This window comes from Gracilinanus agilis, chromosome 4, assembly GCF_016433145.1.
Source record: "Gracilinanus agilis isolate LMUSP501 chromosome 4, AgileGrace, whole genome shotgun sequence".
NCBI lineage: Eukaryota > Metazoa > Chordata > Mammalia > Didelphimorphia > Didelphidae > Gracilinanus > Gracilinanus agilis.
The window spans coordinates 520,486,007-520,503,988 of NC_058133.1; the positions used below are offsets into that span (position 1 = coordinate 520,486,007).

Below are 17,982 nucleotides of genomic sequence, written 5' to 3' on the forward strand. Positions count from 1 at the left end.
GCTGCCCACAACTCAGCTGCTTGTGGTGGGGACGTGCCAGTCTGGCGGCGATTCCTGGAGAAAATGCCTCTGGAATTCCTGCCAAAGAGGCAAAACTGGGCGTGCAGAGACCAAAGCCCTAAACGTGTCTCTCCGACTGCCCATTTTCTGCCTGAGGCAGAGTAAGGCTCCACAGCGTGTGGCCCTCATCAGCTGCCTCCTCCCAGCGCAGGGTAGTGGAGGTCCGAGGCCAGCGGCATCGGGATTCACCCGACCCCTCACAGCTCAGAAGAAAGAGCCTCCAACCATCCTCGGGGCCGAGCGAGCCAATAGCCCAGGCTCTGCCCTCCAGGAGAGCAGGCCAACGAGGGAGGAGAGAAGCGCGCCTCCCAGAGAAGGCGTCCAGGCTGAGGCACACAGAAGACGGGCTCAGAGCTCTGCCCCAAAGAAGCCCAGACTTCCAGCCGGCGGTTTAAGATCATGCCTTTGGCAATCCCGGTGATCCCACCCTTGAAATCGAGGCTCCCCCAAAGCCCATTTCCCTCCTCCCAGAGGCCACTAAGAAAAGGCACGAGCGCGATGGTCTTCACAATCTCGTGTGAATCAAGGACTAAGAAACGACGGTGGACCCAAAAGGCCGAAGACGGATAAACATCAGAAGGAAATGGACTTGTCAACTGGAACGTATACGAGCAGCTGGTGGGTATGTGGCGACAGACAAGAGAGCCTTCCGCTTTTACAGGCCGGGGACTAAAGAGGCCGCCATCGTGGCCCCACGTCCTCCCCTCCCCAACCCCCATTTTACAGACGAGGAAACTAAGGCTCAGGCCCCTGGAAGAGACTGTAGAGGTCATCTCCTTGAACCCTGCTGCTTCCCCGCTAGGGAAGCTCATTCATAAGCAGCGGAGCCGGGCTCTGAAGGCAGCCTGTCGTTCTAGTGCCGGACCTGTACGCATGCGCCCAGCGGCCTCCTGCCACATGGAGAAGGACAGGGAGGGAAACCGGTCCTGAGGAAAGGGGGTCCAGCACCTGCAGAAAGCCTGCCCAAGAACGAACTGTTCAACTGGGCCAAATCCAAGGTTTTCTGAGAAATGGTTCAACCAAGAAGGGCTGGTTCATATGAAAAGAAAAGCCAGGGGGCAGCTGGGTGGCTCAGTGGAGTGAGAGTCAGGCCTAGAGACAGGAGGTCCTGGGTTCAAACCCGGCCTCAGCCACTGCCCAGCTGTGTGACCCTGGGCAAGTCACTTGACCCCCATGGCCCACCCTTACCACTCTTCCACCTATGAGACAATACACCGAAGTACAAGGGTTTAAAAAAAAAATTAAAAAAAAGAAAAGCCAAAGTCATCCACTTCCTGGAGCTTTATATATGGATTTGCTTTCAACAAGGCCTCCAAGTTGGAACTGGCTTTTTCTTCTTTTTTTGACCCGCGAAGTCATGAAACATGAAAACAGCAAGTGGACGACTTAAAACTCACAATTTAAGTTTGTTAAAACTAGATGCTAGGTGGCTCAGTGGATAGAGAGAAGGTTCTGGGTTCAAATCCCCCCTCAAACACTTCCTAGCTGCATGACCCTGGGCAAGTCATTTAACCCCAATCACCCAGTCCTTGCTGCTCTTCTACCTTAGCACCCACACTAGGATGGGTTCTAAAATGGAAGGCAAGGGATAAAACAAAGAGGTGAATGAAGAAGCCGGGAACTTGAAAATAAGGGAACAAATCTAAGAACTAGCCCAGGTGAGCAAGCTATTTGAAAGGAGAAATCAAAGAAGAGCTCTTTGGACCATAACTCCACTGAAATGACTGCCAGACCACTGAGATGCTTTGGCTTAGTTAATAAAACAAGATGAATTCAACCAAAGAGGCTGCAAGCCAAGGGCCCTGGGCGTGGGGTCACAGGTGGGGTTCCTGCCGGCCAGCCTCTGACTCCTTTCGGCTGGGTGACCCTGAGCCTGTCACTTGTAAAACGAAGGGCCTGGCTCTGGCCCCAAACCCTTCTTTACTCACCGTTTCAATGTTGGCCGAGACTTTCACCTGCTCCTCCTCGGAATCTGCTTGGCACAGATTTCTAACCTGCATCCAGTTGAAGTTGCTGAGAGAGTTCGTCTGTCTGCCTCCGGCCATCGTCAAACTGCAGGCAAGGGGACAGATTCACAAAGGGACCGTTTCAGTCTCACTGTGACCCAGAATGTCAAGGCTGGTTCTGGGATGACCCCAGTTTTTCTGACTCTACGTGTCATCTCAAAAAGAGCTCCCTGTGTTCCACCGAGCACTCCCTTCCTCCAAAGGGAAAAGCCTGCCTCCCTCCAGAGACTGTGTTCACCCCTGCACCACTCAGTGGCTCTGGGATTCCCTTTGGGGGCTCCTTCTCCCATCCCTGTGCCCTCCCAAGGCCGGAGTCTCTCATCAGCAGGCCTGGGGCCTCCAGAAACTCTTCCTCCCTTTGGGCAGAGCTGCCCTGCCTCTGCTCCTTTCATCCCTCACAGCATTTTTGCTTCTGTCTGTCCTGAGTTCCATGAGACGAGATGGCCCCGGGCCCCGGGAAATGCCTCCTCCTTTGGCCTTTCTGCCCATGAGCCAACAAAGTGATGTGGACTTGTCTGCCTCTTCGGGAAGAATCTGGCTTCTGTGTCCAGGCCCAGGGCTCCAGCCAGCCAGGAAGCCTCCTCTGCACATGGTGTCTTTCATCTATCTCCCTTTTCAGTCAAACTCCAGGGATTGCAGTCTGCTCCCACCACCGGGGCCCCCTTCAGAAGTTTCCTACCACTTGGCTTCTGGCCTCACTGCTCTCCAAGGTGCTCGGGGATCTCTCTTGGCTGGAAAGGGGAGGACATCTTCTGAGACTCCAGCCTTCTGGCCACCTCTTCCTCCCCCAGCACCTGGGGCCCTGCTGACCTCCCTGGGTTTTCCTGAAAGTGCTCTCTGCTGGCTCTCCTGACCCACGTGCACCTCAGATGATCCCCCACGCCCAGTCCCCAGGGTTCTGTCTGGAACCTCTCCAGCTGATCTCATTAGTCCACACCACCAGCTAGCGGGTGAACACTTCAAGCCCGCTCTAACTTGGTAGGTCAGTATTCTCCCGAGAAGCCGGCTCTTTCTCTGCCTTTTTGGAGTCTATCGGTTCCGTGGCCCAGATGGGAGACCAGCTCGAGGCCCCTCAGCTCTCTCCTCCTTTTTCCCTCCCCCTCCAAATTCCATCGTGTCATTTTGGCTCCTGCCTCATCTCTGTCTCCATGCTGGTCCGGACCCTCCTGGATTATCCCAAGAGCCTGGTTCTGTGCCACTGCTAAATGGACATTCCTCAAGTCTCACCGGGCCACTCCCTAACCCAAGAAGCCCCTTCCATTGCTCCAGAAGCCCCTCACAATCTGGCTCCCCCTGCCCGCAAACCCCCACCCCGGGCTGCTATGATACTAGACTCATCCACAAGAGCGGCCTACATGGCTGACCCGATGCTAAGGAGCACCATCTTCCTCTGAGGTTCTGCCCGACTTTCACCTTCTTCTCCACAAAGCCTGAGTGTCCTCTCTCCGACCTAGAAAATTCTCCGTGGTTCCTTATTTGTGCTCAGGCCTCTTCCTCCTTAATGGCGTGGCAGCTCTCGGAGGCAGGAGCTAGTGAACTTCCAGCTCTGGAAGCTCGGTGCTGCAGGGCCTTGCTAATGATGGCTGAATCAACAACGGAACGAACGAGCCTTCCTTCTAGGAAACAGCAGTTTCCTGGTGTTCCCTGGTGCCATTTGTTGTGCGGAGAGCAATGAGGAACTTGCAAGTCAGAGTACCACAGGGATGCAGCACTAGAGATTTTCTCCACTCTCCATCGGTTCTCAAAAACTCCCCCAAAGAATGACGTGTCTGTCTCCATGGGCCCAGGCGTCAAGAAGCCTAACAAACTAGCAGTCTTACCCCGAACTCACTCACTCAGCACTCCCCGGCCTTCCCAACAGGACCGGGATTTAACAGCGTGGCACCAGCCCGGGCTCTGCCTTTGCAGTTTCCCTGCCCTCAACCTGCCATTCTGTGGCAACGTGAGATGGACCTACAAACTTCTGGTGAAAGAGAAGTCCAGGCACTAAGCCTGGGGCAGCTGCTGTGTCCAGTCATCCCCCAAGCCTAAGGCCAGCGCAAAGGGAATTCCCCATGAAGAAAGAGGCTCAGGCAGCTCTGAGGCCCAGCTCCCAAGAACCCACCATCAAAGGGCAAAGTGTCCAAAAGTGGGCAGATAAATCAATTATTTTTTAAAGCTTGAGCAATAGGGGAGCATGAGGAAGAGGAGGCTCGGAAAGCGGCGGAGGAAGAAAAGCCACAGGAAAAACTTCAAGCGCAAGCAGCAGAGATGTCAAGAGTGAATGTGCCACACTAGAAGAGCGGCTGGCCACCAGACCAACGACGCCTGTCCTCAACACGTCACTCAAAAAGTAAAAGCCCCAACCCTCAGGGGCACAGAGGACAGTGAAGATCCCCCCAGAGAGCACCAAACCACCATCAGACACGTCCAAATAGTTCAAGGCAAAAGTCCAAATCTGGAAAGACATTCCAAGGGGGTGAGCTGGCAGAGCTTGTGTGCTGCGAAGTAGAAATCCTCAGCAGCCCAGAAGAAGCTGCTGCCCCCAGCGTGGTGAGTCTCTTCAGAGAAGTGAACGAGAAAAGCAAAGGTGCAACGTAGCTCCACTGAAGGGAAGGACCCTCCTCCCTTTCCAGAAAAAATATTGCTTAGCCCCCTGGAAATGAATTTTTTTTTTTAATTTTAATAGCAATTAATAGGAAAGATCAATGCACCTGTGGCCATCGCCGCCTCCCTGGAGGGCTGCAGCACCCACCAGGGGGCGGCGGCGCCCACTTTGGGAATCACTGCTCTAGAAGCAGAGAAGCAATGAGTCCAGGGTCTCTCCAACCAGGCCAGACAGAATGATGCTGGAGTCAGGCTGCAGTAGGGAGGTAGGAAAGGATCACTGGCCTTCTGGAAGAATGGGACAAGTCAAAAAACCTGAACATCGTGATGAGGAAAGACCAAAAAACAACCCATCCCAGAACTTCTGAACACAGAACACAAAGCACCAAACCAAGGAATACATAGATGGCCTCCGGAAAGAAAATCCCAAGGCAGAGTGGTTAAATTCCCACACCAAACAACAAGGCAAGCAAACTCCATCGATACAAAACTGCTGCATCCTACCTACCAGAAACTACAGGAGTGAACAGAAGTTAGGCACCAAAGCAAAGGAGCTCGAGGTCTGGGCCTGCTGAGCTGCACCTCACCGGGAAGGCCAAATCCAGGACAGAGAAGGCTGTTGGGCTTGTCATCACCCAAACAACAGAAGCACAAAAAAGAGAGATAAGTACAATCAGGAAAACACAAGTTAGGAACTAAACGAACCTATTTCTAGAGACCATTAAAAGAAAAACACAGAACTGAACTGACTGTTGGCCAGACGAGGGCTGGAAGACTCGTGGCATCTTCTAGCTGAGACTGCTACAGGACGGATGCATTTCTCAGCACCACGTGGAACTCTGACAAAGCCCATCCGCTTCTCAGGGCACAGAAATTGTGCCGAAGATGGGAAAAGGCCCATCTTTCACAGACCATCGAGTAATAAAACGAGTTCATGGTTCAGAGTTCACACAGAAGTCAGTCCCAAAAGGCTTGACAATGAGACCTTAAAGAATGAGGGTCAAAGAAGAAATCACAGAAACAATCAGTAACAGCAATGATGAAACCACATTGGAGGGAAACCATATCCCTAAAAACATACATTAGCAAAAGAGGAAAAACCCGAACCAGCGTTAGACCAAAGATCCTGGTTAACCCAACTTCACTATGGAAATAGAGCTTCGGCTAGAAGGAGCTACTTATAACTGGGTAAAGCTCCCAGGCCTGATGGATTCACAGGAAAATGAATACCAAGAACACAGAAAAAGCTGAGAAAGTATTCTATCCAACGTCCTTTTCGGGAGTCAAATAGAGTGTTAATACCCAGACCACTGGATAAGAGGGCAAAGGCAAACGGAAGCAGAATCAGGACCAAAGGAGTATGTGAAAGATTTCAATAAAGTCTGCAATGGAGAGGCGGGCAAAGAGCTGATTAGGGAGGTCTGCCAGGGCTGCCTCTCAGCAATGAAGGCCCAACTGGGATTGTGTAAGAAATCTGTCCCGGGCCGCTGAGAAGAGTTGTGGGATTTTCTCCCTGATCTGTTAGGAGCAGGAATAGTGGGAAGGAGCCACGGCTGAGATTTGGAGTGCTTGGTGATGTGATGAAGGGGCCAGGGATTTATTTAAGAGAGGAGGCCAGACAGGAATTACACTGGTTCAACAAGGAGTCAAGATGGGAAGAAGAGCAAGTGGCTAGTGGCGGGTAGATAGCATAGGAGACAAGCAAGAGGTCAAGGGAGTGAAGGTCACAGAGAGGATAATGAGGAGAATTGTGTAAGAGAACATGGAGAGACGAGTTCAAATCTGGCCTTAAGACACTTCTTAGCTATATGATCCTAGACAAGTCACTTAACCCTGTTTGCCTACCCCTTGCTCTTCTGTCTTAAAATGCTACTGAGACAGGGATTTAAAAAATTTTTTTTAAATAAATTTTAAAAATAAAATAAATTTAAATTAAATTAAATTAATTTAAAATTTAAAAAATTCCTGTTTTATGGGATGGCTCTCTGGGAAAGAGGAAAGAGAATTCAGGAGGAAACTCAGGAGACATAAAAACACAAGATCTATCTAACGGTTAGTTATTTTAAGAATATCCGTATCAGAGTAATCCGCTTCTTTAAATAGAACGTCTTTGGGGTTTCTATAGTTAAGATTTATCAACCGCTTACCAGTGGTCTAAAAACAGTGATTTTTCATACCCTTCGCCCCTTTTCCCCCTGCCACCTTCTTCAGTGTGGAAGGAATCACACAGGACCAAAGGCCAGCCCTGAACCTGTCTTGGCTTCACGGCTGGCCACAGCCAAAGAGTAGCTGCTACAGAATGATAATACCAAATCAGACTTGTCTTACGTCAAAATGCCCAAAGACAAAGGACGCCGCGTCTCTGTTGCGTGGAATGATCATTAATGGTTGTGCTGCCAACCCATCTCCTTAGTCCCTCGAGTCTGCGGACTGAAGCTTCGGAGAAGTAATGCGGACGTCCTTCAGTCGAGGGAAAAGTCCTGTTCTGAACTCCCGATCCACTGATCTGACGAAGGGCGGAAAGCCCCTGGGTCACAGCATCCCACCTCAGAAAACTTCAGGACTGTTCGGGGAAGGGCACGTCCCTTATTTTCCGGAGGGGACTAGGAGACGAGTACTACATCCCAGGCCCAAAGGTCCCAGCACAAGGATGAGGACTGAAGGCACGCTGGCCAGGGAGGGCCCTGGAGGAACCACAAAGCAAGTCCCCAAGGGGCCTGGCCAGCGGGCACTCCTGTCTCTCTCCGTTTTCCACTCATTTTGCTGAGTGGCCGGTTGCTATGGGAACACATGCCCAATTTTGTAATGGAAAAACATCTATCATTAGAGAAATTTGCTTCACAGTCTACCCCAGTGATGGACAAACTTTTGAAAGAAGGGCCAAAGGAAAGGAAATGCCTCTCTGTCAGTCTGTTTCTAAGGCGGCTCTTTCGGAGCTTCATTGTATTGGTCAGATGAGGAATAACGTCACAGCCAGATAGAACATTTCAGGGGGCCGCCTCTGGCCTGCCTTTGCCCATCACTGGTCTAGCCCATAGTAACGCCATATCCCTGCTCAATGTGCCACATGTCCGAGAGCCACTGAGAACCAATCAGCGTCTCGAAAACCAAGGCCTGTCGTTCAAGAGCGAGTGCTGGACACCCTCGGCCTTGCCCCGAGCAGTGGCCCACCTGCTAGTGACCGAGTCAGTCGGTTACCTTTGGTTATAGCTGCTGGAGTCTAAGATCAACAAGGAGTTGCCATCTTTGAGGCCTTGCTCTTTGAATGTCTTTTCCAAGTTCTCCTTGGGAATGACTGTCCAGTTCTCTAACTGGATAGCTCGAGAGCACGTAGTGTTCAACAGGATGAGGCCAACGGGGAACGCGAGGGCTGTGAAGATGGTCCCCACTTTGGCATTAGAGGGAAACACGTGACAAGTTTCTACAAATGGCTGCCCCTTTTCTTCGTCGTTGTCATCTATCAGCTGAAGGATATTCAAAAGGATGGGAACGGTGTCGTTGCCCGTCGGAATCCTGATGCCACCGACCTGTGAAACAGTATCAAGACGAAGGAGAGTCAGAGCCTAACTGGTCAAAATCAAGTCAAATACAGTCAAAGTTTGGGAGTTTTAACAGTCTCAAATTATTCCTAAGCAATGAAAATGTGACTCGGTTGTCTCTGGAATAACGACAGACCAACAGATCATTCCTTAAGCATCTCTCTCACGCCCATCCTTTCCTTTTCACTTTCATCTGGCCCCTTCTGGGAAGAGGAAGGCAATGGAAGCCCAACATGCAGTCAGTCTCTCCCCTTCCACTCATCCCAGATACCATGGGTGATCATTCTTCCTAAGCTCCGCCTTGCTCACTTCAATTCCCTGCCCATAAGCGTTCAGAGCCTCCCCGCTGCCTGCTGGACCGAGCCCAAACTCATCGACCTGTGATTTAAGGCTCTCTCCCAACGACCTTTCCAACCTTCCATTCTGCTACAACCCAACACAAACCAGCCCCCTTAGCAGGTCGTCTCCCAAAGCTCTTCCGCTCACCCCCTCGGACAAACTTGGGTCAGGCCGTGGCCTTAGCCTGAATGCCCAGCTGATTCCCCACTCCTAAACCCAACCCACCTGTGAAGGCCCAGCTCCAATCCCATGTGTCTAAGAAGCCTTCCTCAATCGCTGGCCTTACCCTAAACACCCAATTACATCCACTTACTGCCTGTACCAATCGCTTTGGCCTGCAATTATCTGCTGCGAGATGTTGTGACTCAAGCCCCTCCAATTGGTTTATCTCCCCAATGAGATGTTAAGCTCCTTCTAGGAATGTAAGACTGGGTCTTATGCTTCTCTGGGGGCTTGCACACACCCCAGTACAGGGGTAGGAACTAAGAAGGTGCTCCAGAAAGCCCTGATGAACAAACTGGCATTTCCAGAAATACTTTGTCCCCCAATTCTTGGATGAGCTCAACAAATGCAAAGTCGCCATCCCAAAACAAAATTATTCATTCATATCATCTTCAAATCCCAGCTTTGAACCATTAATTAGAGCAATGGCGCTCGACGCAAGTCGATAACAGTACTGTGGCCAAGATTCCTTCCATCTTTTCCCAATTTCCTAACTCCTAATTCTTCTTGAATACCAGAACAATTCTTTATACTGTTAGCAGATTATCTTATTGCAATTATATTAAAATTTTTAAATGATAATAAAGATTTCCGGAAGTATTTTTTTACCTCCATCCCATTCCACACAAAGATGTCTTCCCCATCGGTCATTTCAATTTCATGCAATGTCAGTTCATCTCCTACAAAGATGGGATTACCAGTGAAACCATTCATCACCGTCATCGAAAACAATGTCCCCCTCATCTATGTGCACAGCACTTTTCAAAGCATTTTAAACTCAAGTGGAAGCTAAGTAAGGATACTTTTGAAAGACAAAGGCAATTGAATATAAGCTTATTTTCCCCCAAGGGAGAACATAACCAACTCCTAATTAGGGCTCAAGCCTTGTTTCTGTCTCAAAACAATTTCTGTCTGATGAGCTGCCAATGTTCCCCGCTGGAGTAGGTAGTGTCCGAGAACTCCAGGGCTCATTCTGAGATCCCCAGTGGGACCCACCTCTGGCAGAGAAAGCAAGTCCCCATCCTTGGGTTTTAGTGGTTGAAATGGCCCTGCATTGAGGAAGTGGTCTCACTGAGGACTGCACAAACACAGTCAGACCCATTTGGTGGCCACCAGTCTCTAACTTAGAATCCCTGAGACTGCCACAAAGTGGACCTACTGCTGGATTCCATAGTCAGCAGGGCTTGAGGAGAGGGTAATGAGATAGAAAAAAAGAGTAAAGATGGCAGGCAGGACGAGGCCATGGAAACTGCTGTGGGCTTAGAGGCAGAAGACATGAGCTCCCATGCCAGCTCACCTCCTGAGGTCTCGGGTTCCCCATCTGTAAGCTGAGGGACAAGGGGCAGGGAAGGAAGATCCCAGGTGTGCCCTGTGGCCACTGGCCTACTTTCCAAAGGAAGTACACAGGGAAGTCTACAGCTGGCTCTCAGTTCTGCCACAAGATGAGGGCCAGAGGAGGGTGATGGGCAAAATCTCTCAGCATATAAGCCAAAAAGGTATTTGCTGACCCTTCCAAACCAAGGCTCGTGCAATGGTGGAGGCTACGAGAAGCCAAGGATTGTCCCATGTTTGCATTTCATCTTTAATGGTTGTTGTTTTGTTGTTGTTGAACCAAGTGGCCTCATCAGGCAAAGGCTCCACCTTCCCAACCCACAACGTGGTGGGGAGAGAAGGGCAGCTACAGTCAGGAGCCAAGGGCTGCCTCACTGGAAGGAGGAGGCCTCAGAAGGTCTTGTCTGACTCCTCTAAGCCAAGTGAAGGCAGTCACCTTTCAGAAACCATACAATGATTTCTGTGCCCTTCCTGGGCTCAGCCCAGCTCCAGCCCCCAAGAGCAACCTCTTTTTAGGTATCTAAGGGGTAGGGGCAGACAGGCAGAGGCTGGAGAGCCAACTCAAGGCCCAGGAGTGCTGTGTCACTGCCAGTGATGGAGGACAAGGGGCAGCTACACCAGGCCTACCTTCGAGGGTCTGGCAAACATGAAGTCCTGCAGGCACGAGCTTTGCAAGGCTGAGCACCAGATCTCCTTCCCAGAATTCCAGGAGCTGGAGGTAAAGGAAGAGAGCACTGCACAAAGTCAGAAGCCAGCCACATTTCCAGGCTCCCCTGAGAGAACTGAGTGGAAAAGAGAACCTGGAGTCTTCTTGGGCAGTGGCTGGAAGCCTGCTTCATAAACCTCTGGAGCTCCTAGGGAGAGAGGCTCACTCAGAGGTGGCTGGCTGCCATTTAGGTGTGAGTGGGGCCCAGATTAATAGGCCTCCTCCCCATTTTCCTGACCACGGCTGGTTCAGAACAAAGAGACCACCCTGGAGGGGAGGACAGTTCACCAATGAGCACCGAGTTCAAAAGGTGATGCCTATGGATTTTCCAAAGGTCCCAGAACTAGCAAGGAGCTCAGCTAGTGCTTGACTAGTATCTAACCTTGAAAAAGACATTTTCTTCTGAGTAAAAAAATGAAAAGTAAGCATCATTTCTCATTTTTAACAAATAGCCATTTTTCCCCCCACTAAAAAAACATAAGGGATTTCTGAATACTTGTTCTTATTATGACAGCAGCCTGGAAGCAGTATGAAGTATGCTGTCTTTGGAGTTGGAGGCCCTGGAACTGAATCCTTGGCTCTGCCATTTACTACCTGCATGACTGTGGGCAAGTCACTTCCCAGCTCTGTCACTTAGTTTCCCCCTTATAAATTAAAAGAGCTGAACTAGATGACCTGTAAGTTTCTTTCCAGGTCTAATTTTATGGTACCACAATGCTGCAAACTTCTAGAGATATTACTGAAAACAATGATGAAAACTTCTTTTTTGTCCAAACCTAGGATCCCTCTGGTAAGGGGAATTACCAGTGGGAAAACCCACTTGGCCAATGCATGTCAGCATTCTCTCTGCAATATCCCTGAGATATTGCTCTTCAAGAGTCCCTGAGATATGAAAAGGAGCACCTGGCTCAAATGTGTCAGAAGCAAGACTTGAACCTGGGGCTTCCTGCCTCCAAGGCTGCCCTTCGAAGGACACATTAACTGAAAGTGATTAAAATAAAATTTAGCTCTTCTGTGTGAATTACACACAAGCCAAGTGTCCTATTTCTCCAAAGCCCTTGATCACTGAAAACTATCTTAAGTCCAATGCTTCCATTTAATCACCACCTGATTTTGCCAGTAGAATTATCGCTAATGAAACAGACCTAAGAGATAACATGACCCCAGGCTAATCTTCACTCTCAAGGCAAGAAAACACTGACCTAGACTATTCCAGTCTCCTAAGAATGGGCCGGAGGGTACATACAAGCCAAAAGAAGGAAGCCATCCTGGGGGCTCAGGGTTTAGGAAAATTAATGTCTAATTGTATTATTTATTAGCAATATTTCTATGTGAATCCATTTATTTTCTCAAATGAAAGTCAAGCGAAGGTAATTTACAGCCACTGGGCTGAGGCCTTTGTCATTGGTAAAAGGCAGCCAGATGCATTTGCTCCTCCTTTACCTATACACAAGGATTCATACACTCTAAGGCATTTAAAAGCATATACCCCTCTGCCCTGCTAGCCGTGTCATCTAGAATTGGGGTGACCAGATCTGCGAGAGGGGAAAGTGCCACTGAAAGCATGACTGGGACAACTTTGGATCAACTGCTAGAGAAAGCTAGCTCTCGTAAACTCGCTGACATTCCATTCCTCAGAGTACAGAGAAGGGCAGATGGGCCACATCTCCCTGGCTGTAGGGGAAGATGTATGGATCCACGCACCTAAGCAAAATCCTTCCCTCGAGGCCTCTATGAAGTCATGAGCCCACCTCCTCATTAACAAATCTCCCAATCAGACTGCCAGGAGAGGCTGAAAGGATGACCATCCAGGCTAATCAGAAGGAAGACACCCTTGATATAAAAGCTGGCATCTTTCCACGCACAGATAAGTGTGATTGTCCAATCCTTTATTAAGAGATCACATGCAGGGGGCAGCTGGGTAGCTCAGTGGATGGAGAGCCAGGCCTAGAGACGGGAGGTCCTGGGTTCAAATCTGGCCTCAGACACTTCCCAGCTGTGTGACCCTGGGCAAGTCACTTGACCCCCACTGCCTACCCTTACCGCTCTTCCACCTTGGAGCCAATACACAGTATTGATTCTAAGACAGAAGGTGAGGGTTTAAAAAAAAGAGAGATCACATGCCCCTACTAAGAATTAATAATGCTACCCTGAGGAAATGGCCTCACTGTATTTATTGGGTGAAATTCCAAGCACTACAGGGTGGCCTGAGGTGCTTCTCCCCACACAGGTCGTGGCCCTCCCCACCCCCAAGTCTAAAACAGGAGGAGCAGCCATCAGCAATCTGGCCTCCCCTGTCAACCAGGCTAGAGTCCATCCCAAGGTACCTTACCTGAAATACAGACAGCCGAAGATCACTTAAAGTTTTCCTTTTGTCAATGGTCAAGTCCAACACATAACTTTCTGTTCTATAGGAAGTGGGGTGCAGGGCGCCATTAGAAAACTCATAGGAAGAGCCCAGGTGGAGATGGAGAGTTAAATTATTAACTGCAGAGTCATATTCTGCCCTGGAACCAAAAAAGGAATCAATACTTTTCAGACCCTCCAAAAGAATCTACCATAATGGCAAGAGTATCTCTGCCCCCCAAAACTCACTTCAGCAGGTACACAGCCCACCTGGCTCTCACAGGCCGTGGGAAGGATCCAGAACAATGTCAAAAGGTCCCTTGAAGGCAGCTTTCAGGCTGGCCAGGCTGAATCAGCAAAAGGGAGAGCCCCTTCCCCAAGGCCACCACCTTCCAACTGAGCAGAACTCAGTCCAGCCTGTCCACCTCACCTTTTGGAAAGTCCACAACCTACCGATGGACTCACCTCTTTTTTTGTAGTTCCCTGTTGGCCAGTTCTGCTTCCCATAGCAGGTGACTTGGAACCTTGTATCGTGGGTTGGACTGAGCTGCAAACAAAACCTTCCATTAATCTTGATGAATAACTGTGAACATCCTGGTTATTCTCAGCAATGCAGTGATCCAAGGCAATCCCAAAGACTCATAATGACAAACAGCATCTGCCCTCCCAGAATGAACTGGTAGAGGCTGAATGCAGCCTGAAATTCGCTGTTTCATGTTCTTTCTTCTTTTTTCCTACTTTTTTGTTTGAGATCTCTTGCACAAACGACTAATACAGAAAAATGTTTTACACAATTGCACATGTACAATCTCTATCAAACTGTTTACTGTCACATGATTAGAAACTCAAAATATCCTTTAAAAAGGAATGTTATTTTTAAAGGGGGTCTATATGTAATTAGGGAAAAGTAAAACATATTTTTAAAAAAAGAAAATGGCAGCAGCCCAGGCTACTTCTCCAGCTCACAGCGGGCAAACCTACAATATTACTCACAAGAGGAGAGGAGGGAGGAAGGAAAATAGGCCAAGGAGATCACTGAAACTTCAAGTTCCTGAGACAAAGTTCATCCTCAATCCAGAGAGGCCCATGATGCCTTGCACTTGCGGGGTCCCCAAATGCTGACTTAGACCCAACTAAAGACCACTCCCTAGCCAGCCCAAGTGCATGGTGTCCCAAGAGGAAAAGCAGCAGACAGAGCCCAGAAAGCCCAGAGATCTGTCTTTACTTTTGTCCTGGCCTATGTTCTAATCTAACCACCTTTTGGTGTCGATTTGTCCTCCCCTCGTGCAGGCTGACACTCCTGGACCATCTGCTGCTTAAGGAGGGCCCTGAGGAGCTGAGCTGAGAGAGATCTGGATGGAAAGCCAGGTCCAACCTCTAAGCCAGGCCGGCCTCAAGCCCAAGGCAGATCCTTCACTCTCTCAGGAACTGTGGCAGCTCACATTTCAAGAGCACCCACTCCTAGCAGTACCAGATACTAAACTGTACTATAAAGCAGCGGCTATCAAAACAATCTGGTACTGGCTAAGAGACAGAAGGGAGGATCAGTGCAATAGACTTGGGGTAAGTGACATCAGCAAGACATTCTATGATAAACCCAAAGAGCCCAACTTTTGGGACAAAAATACACTATTCGACAAAAACTGCTGGGAAAATTGGAAAACAATATGGGAGAGATTAGGTTTAGATCAACATCTCACACCCTACACCAAGATAAATTCAGAATGGGTAAATGACTGGAAAATAAAGAAGGAAACTATAAGTAAATTAAGTGAACACAGAATAGTGTACTTGTCAGATCTCTGGGAAAGGAAAGATTTTAAAACCAAGCAAGAGTTAGAGAAAATTACAAAATGTAAAATAAATAATTTTGATTATATTAAATTAAAAAGGTTTTTGTACAAACAAAAAAATGCAACCAAAATCAAAAGGGAAACAACAAACTGGGAAAAAATCTTTATAACAAAAAATTCTGACAAAGATCTAATTACTCAAATATACAAGGAGCTAATAAATCAATTGTATAAAAAAAATCAAGCCATTCCCCAACTGATAAATGGGCAAGGGACATGAATAGGCAATTTTCAGACAAAGAAATCAAAAGTATCAATGAGCACATGAGAAAGTGTTCTAAGTCTCTAATAATTAGAGAAATGCAGATCAAAAAAACTCTGAGGTACTACCTCACACCTAGCAGATTGGCTAAAATGATAGCAGGGGAGCATAATAAATGTTGGAAGGAATGTGGCCAAACTGGGACATTAATGCATTGCTGGTGGAGTTGTGAACTGATCCAACCATTCTGGGTGGCAATTTGGAACTATGTCCAAAGAGCTCTAAAAGACTGCCTGCCCTTTGATCCAGCCATACCATTGCTGGGTTTATACCCCAAAGAGATCATAGATAAACAGACTTGTACAAAAATATTTATAGCTGCGCTCTTTGTGGTGGCAAAAAACTGGAAAACCAGGGGATGCACTTCAATTGGGGAATGGCTGAACAAATTGTGGTATATGCTGGTGATGGAATACTATTGTGCTCAAAGGAATAATGAACTGGAGGAATTCCATGTGAACTGGAAAAACCTCCAGGAACTGATTCAGAGTGAAAGGAGCAGAACCAGGAGAACATTGTACACAGAGACGGATACATTGTGGTAAAATCAAATGTAATGGATTTCTGTACTGGCAGCAATACAATGACACAGGACAATTCTGAGGGATTTATGGTAAAGATGCTACCCACATTCAGAGGAAGGACTGAAGGAGAGGAAACATATAAGAAAAACAACTGTTTAAACACATGGGTTGATGTGGACATGATTGGGGATGTAGACCCGAAACTACCACACCAATGCAACTATCAATAATATGGAAACGGGTCTTGATCAATGATACATGAAGAAACCAGTGGAAATGTGTGTCAGCTATGGTTGGGGGGGTGAAGGGGAAAGTAAGAACATGAATCATGTAACTATGGAAAAATTTTCTAAATTAAAAAAAATTAAAAAAAAAAAAGAGCATCCACTGTGTGCCAGGTCCGGTGCTGCTATAAGCTTTCCAAATCTTATCTCATTTGATACTCACAACCATCCTAGGAGGGAGGTACTATTAGGCTCCCCACTTTACAGAAGAGGAAATTGAGGTTGACAGCCCCCAGTCCAGGGTCCCCCAGCTAGTCAGTGTGACTCAGATCTTCCTGACTGGGCACTGTGTCCACTGACCACTAGCTGCCCCAATGTGCCCTATATTAGGAAGAGTCTCCCACCTGGGCACCCTCTGGACAACTCAAGGGCGGGTCTGTAAAGAACCCTAAACAGCAACCCCAGCACTGAACCTGCTTGGTCAACATGGAATGACCACCTCCAGACCTCTGCGCCTGTGCCCTGCTTGTCTCCAAAGCCCAGGGGCCTGGCACAGTGCCTGGCACACAGTGGGTTGCTCAACAAAGCCCCTTCCCTACTGCTCTGGGTTTCTGAGCACACAGTCCCAGGGCCCTTGTTTGGATCCTCTCTCAAGGCCCCTTCCTCCTTGAGCTGTTCCTGAGGTTGTGTTCAAAGAAGGGCAATCCCAATGGGTATCTAATACAACCCACGCCCCAAGCTTTGTCTCTAATGCTCTGAACAGAGGCCAAGAGAGCTAGCCATGGTCCCCTGGCCCCTACCTTCTGGAGGTCTTTGCAGTTGGGTCTTTCGATAAAACAGCATGTAGGCACTTTCTTTTCCCTGGAACTGCTTCTCAATATCCGCCTCCTGGATGGGCTCCACTTGGGAGTCATTTAAATCAAACCACTGAGGGCCTTCGGCTCTGATCTCCAATTGGGGATCCCCAGCAGGATCTGCTTCAGACGACGGGGGAGACTGGTCCTGAAAAGGGTCTATGGGGCTGGGCGGCTTGAGCTCATCTGGAGGTGGCCGAGAAGGGCTGGCCTCTCTCCTTAGACAGACCTTGCTGGGGTTAGAGCTAAGGAGAAACACATCTGAGTGGGCCTGCAAAAACTGAAAGGGAAGCAAGAAATAAAAATACCAATTAAGTGTGGCCTGGAATGACCTACCCAACAACCCCACACGGTAAGGGCCCAGAGAGGGTACAGGGCTGCCCAGAGCCTTGACAGACAGTGTGTCATCAGAACCTGACAAGGATCCTGGGGGATAAGGACCACAGGGATTTGTAGGCCCATTTTACAAGGGAGGAAAGGGAGAGGTCAGAGGGAAGCCAGGCCTCCTCCAAACCCCAGAAGTCATGCCACCTTGAGGGCTAAGGTCTCTAAGACAAAGGGCATCATGAGTCTGGTATCCTCTGCTGTGACCACTGGCTCATGGACCTTCCCCATCCAGAAATGATAGACACGTGGCCATCAAAGGGATTTTCCTCTGGATGCCCCGAGAGGGCTGATGGATCAGAGGCGAGGGCCAGAAGTAAAATCCATCCGACCCAGGGCCACATCCCAGCCAGAGCCTGCTGTGTGCCAAAGTGATTCAGATTTCTAAGGGGAAAAGCTATTCTCTAACACACAACTAGACAAAAGAAATGCACAGAAGGCATGCGAAGCCATCCACAAGCCTAGGAAGGAATGCTCCAAATTAGTAGAGAAATGCACATTTAAAGTAACTGGCAAGTGCTGTGGCCTTGGGCCCCCGAGCCCCTGCTCCCTAACCGGTGCCCTCCCCAAATGCTGTGCTCTATCCACCCTCTGTCCCATGCTGGGCTCCTCTAGCCCTGGGCACAAGGATCAAGTCAAGACTAATCTCTATCGTTTCTGGGCAGGGAAGGGCCAACCGTGAGCCCAGAAGCCCCTCGCTGATTTGTAATTGCTTCCCACATTCAGCCAGCAGACCTGGGCTCTA

At 48.9% G+C, this 17,982-nt stretch overlaps 1 protein-coding gene across 1 annotated transcript in view; it reads right to left on the minus strand.

Moving 5' to 3' along the window:
• USP40 (ubiquitin specific peptidase 40) overlaps nt 1-17,982 on the minus strand; it is a 52,816-nt gene that overhangs the window by 20,836 nt on the left and 13,998 nt on the right. Inside the window, exons 10-16 of the mRNA XM_044673388.1 lie at nt 16,800-17,133; nt 13,602-13,683; nt 13,123-13,297; nt 10,712-10,796; nt 9,362-9,432; nt 7,851-8,179; nt 1,989-2,112 (exon numbers count right to left, since the gene is read on the minus strand). Of these exons, the coding sequence (XP_044529323.1) occupies nt 1,989-2,112; nt 7,851-8,179; nt 9,362-9,432; nt 10,712-10,796; nt 13,123-13,297; nt 13,602-13,683; nt 16,800-17,133 (1,200 nt within the window). The remainder of the gene's footprint in view (nt 1-1,988; nt 2,113-7,850; nt 8,180-9,361; nt 9,433-10,711; nt 10,797-13,122; nt 13,298-13,601; nt 13,684-16,799; nt 17,134-17,982) is intronic.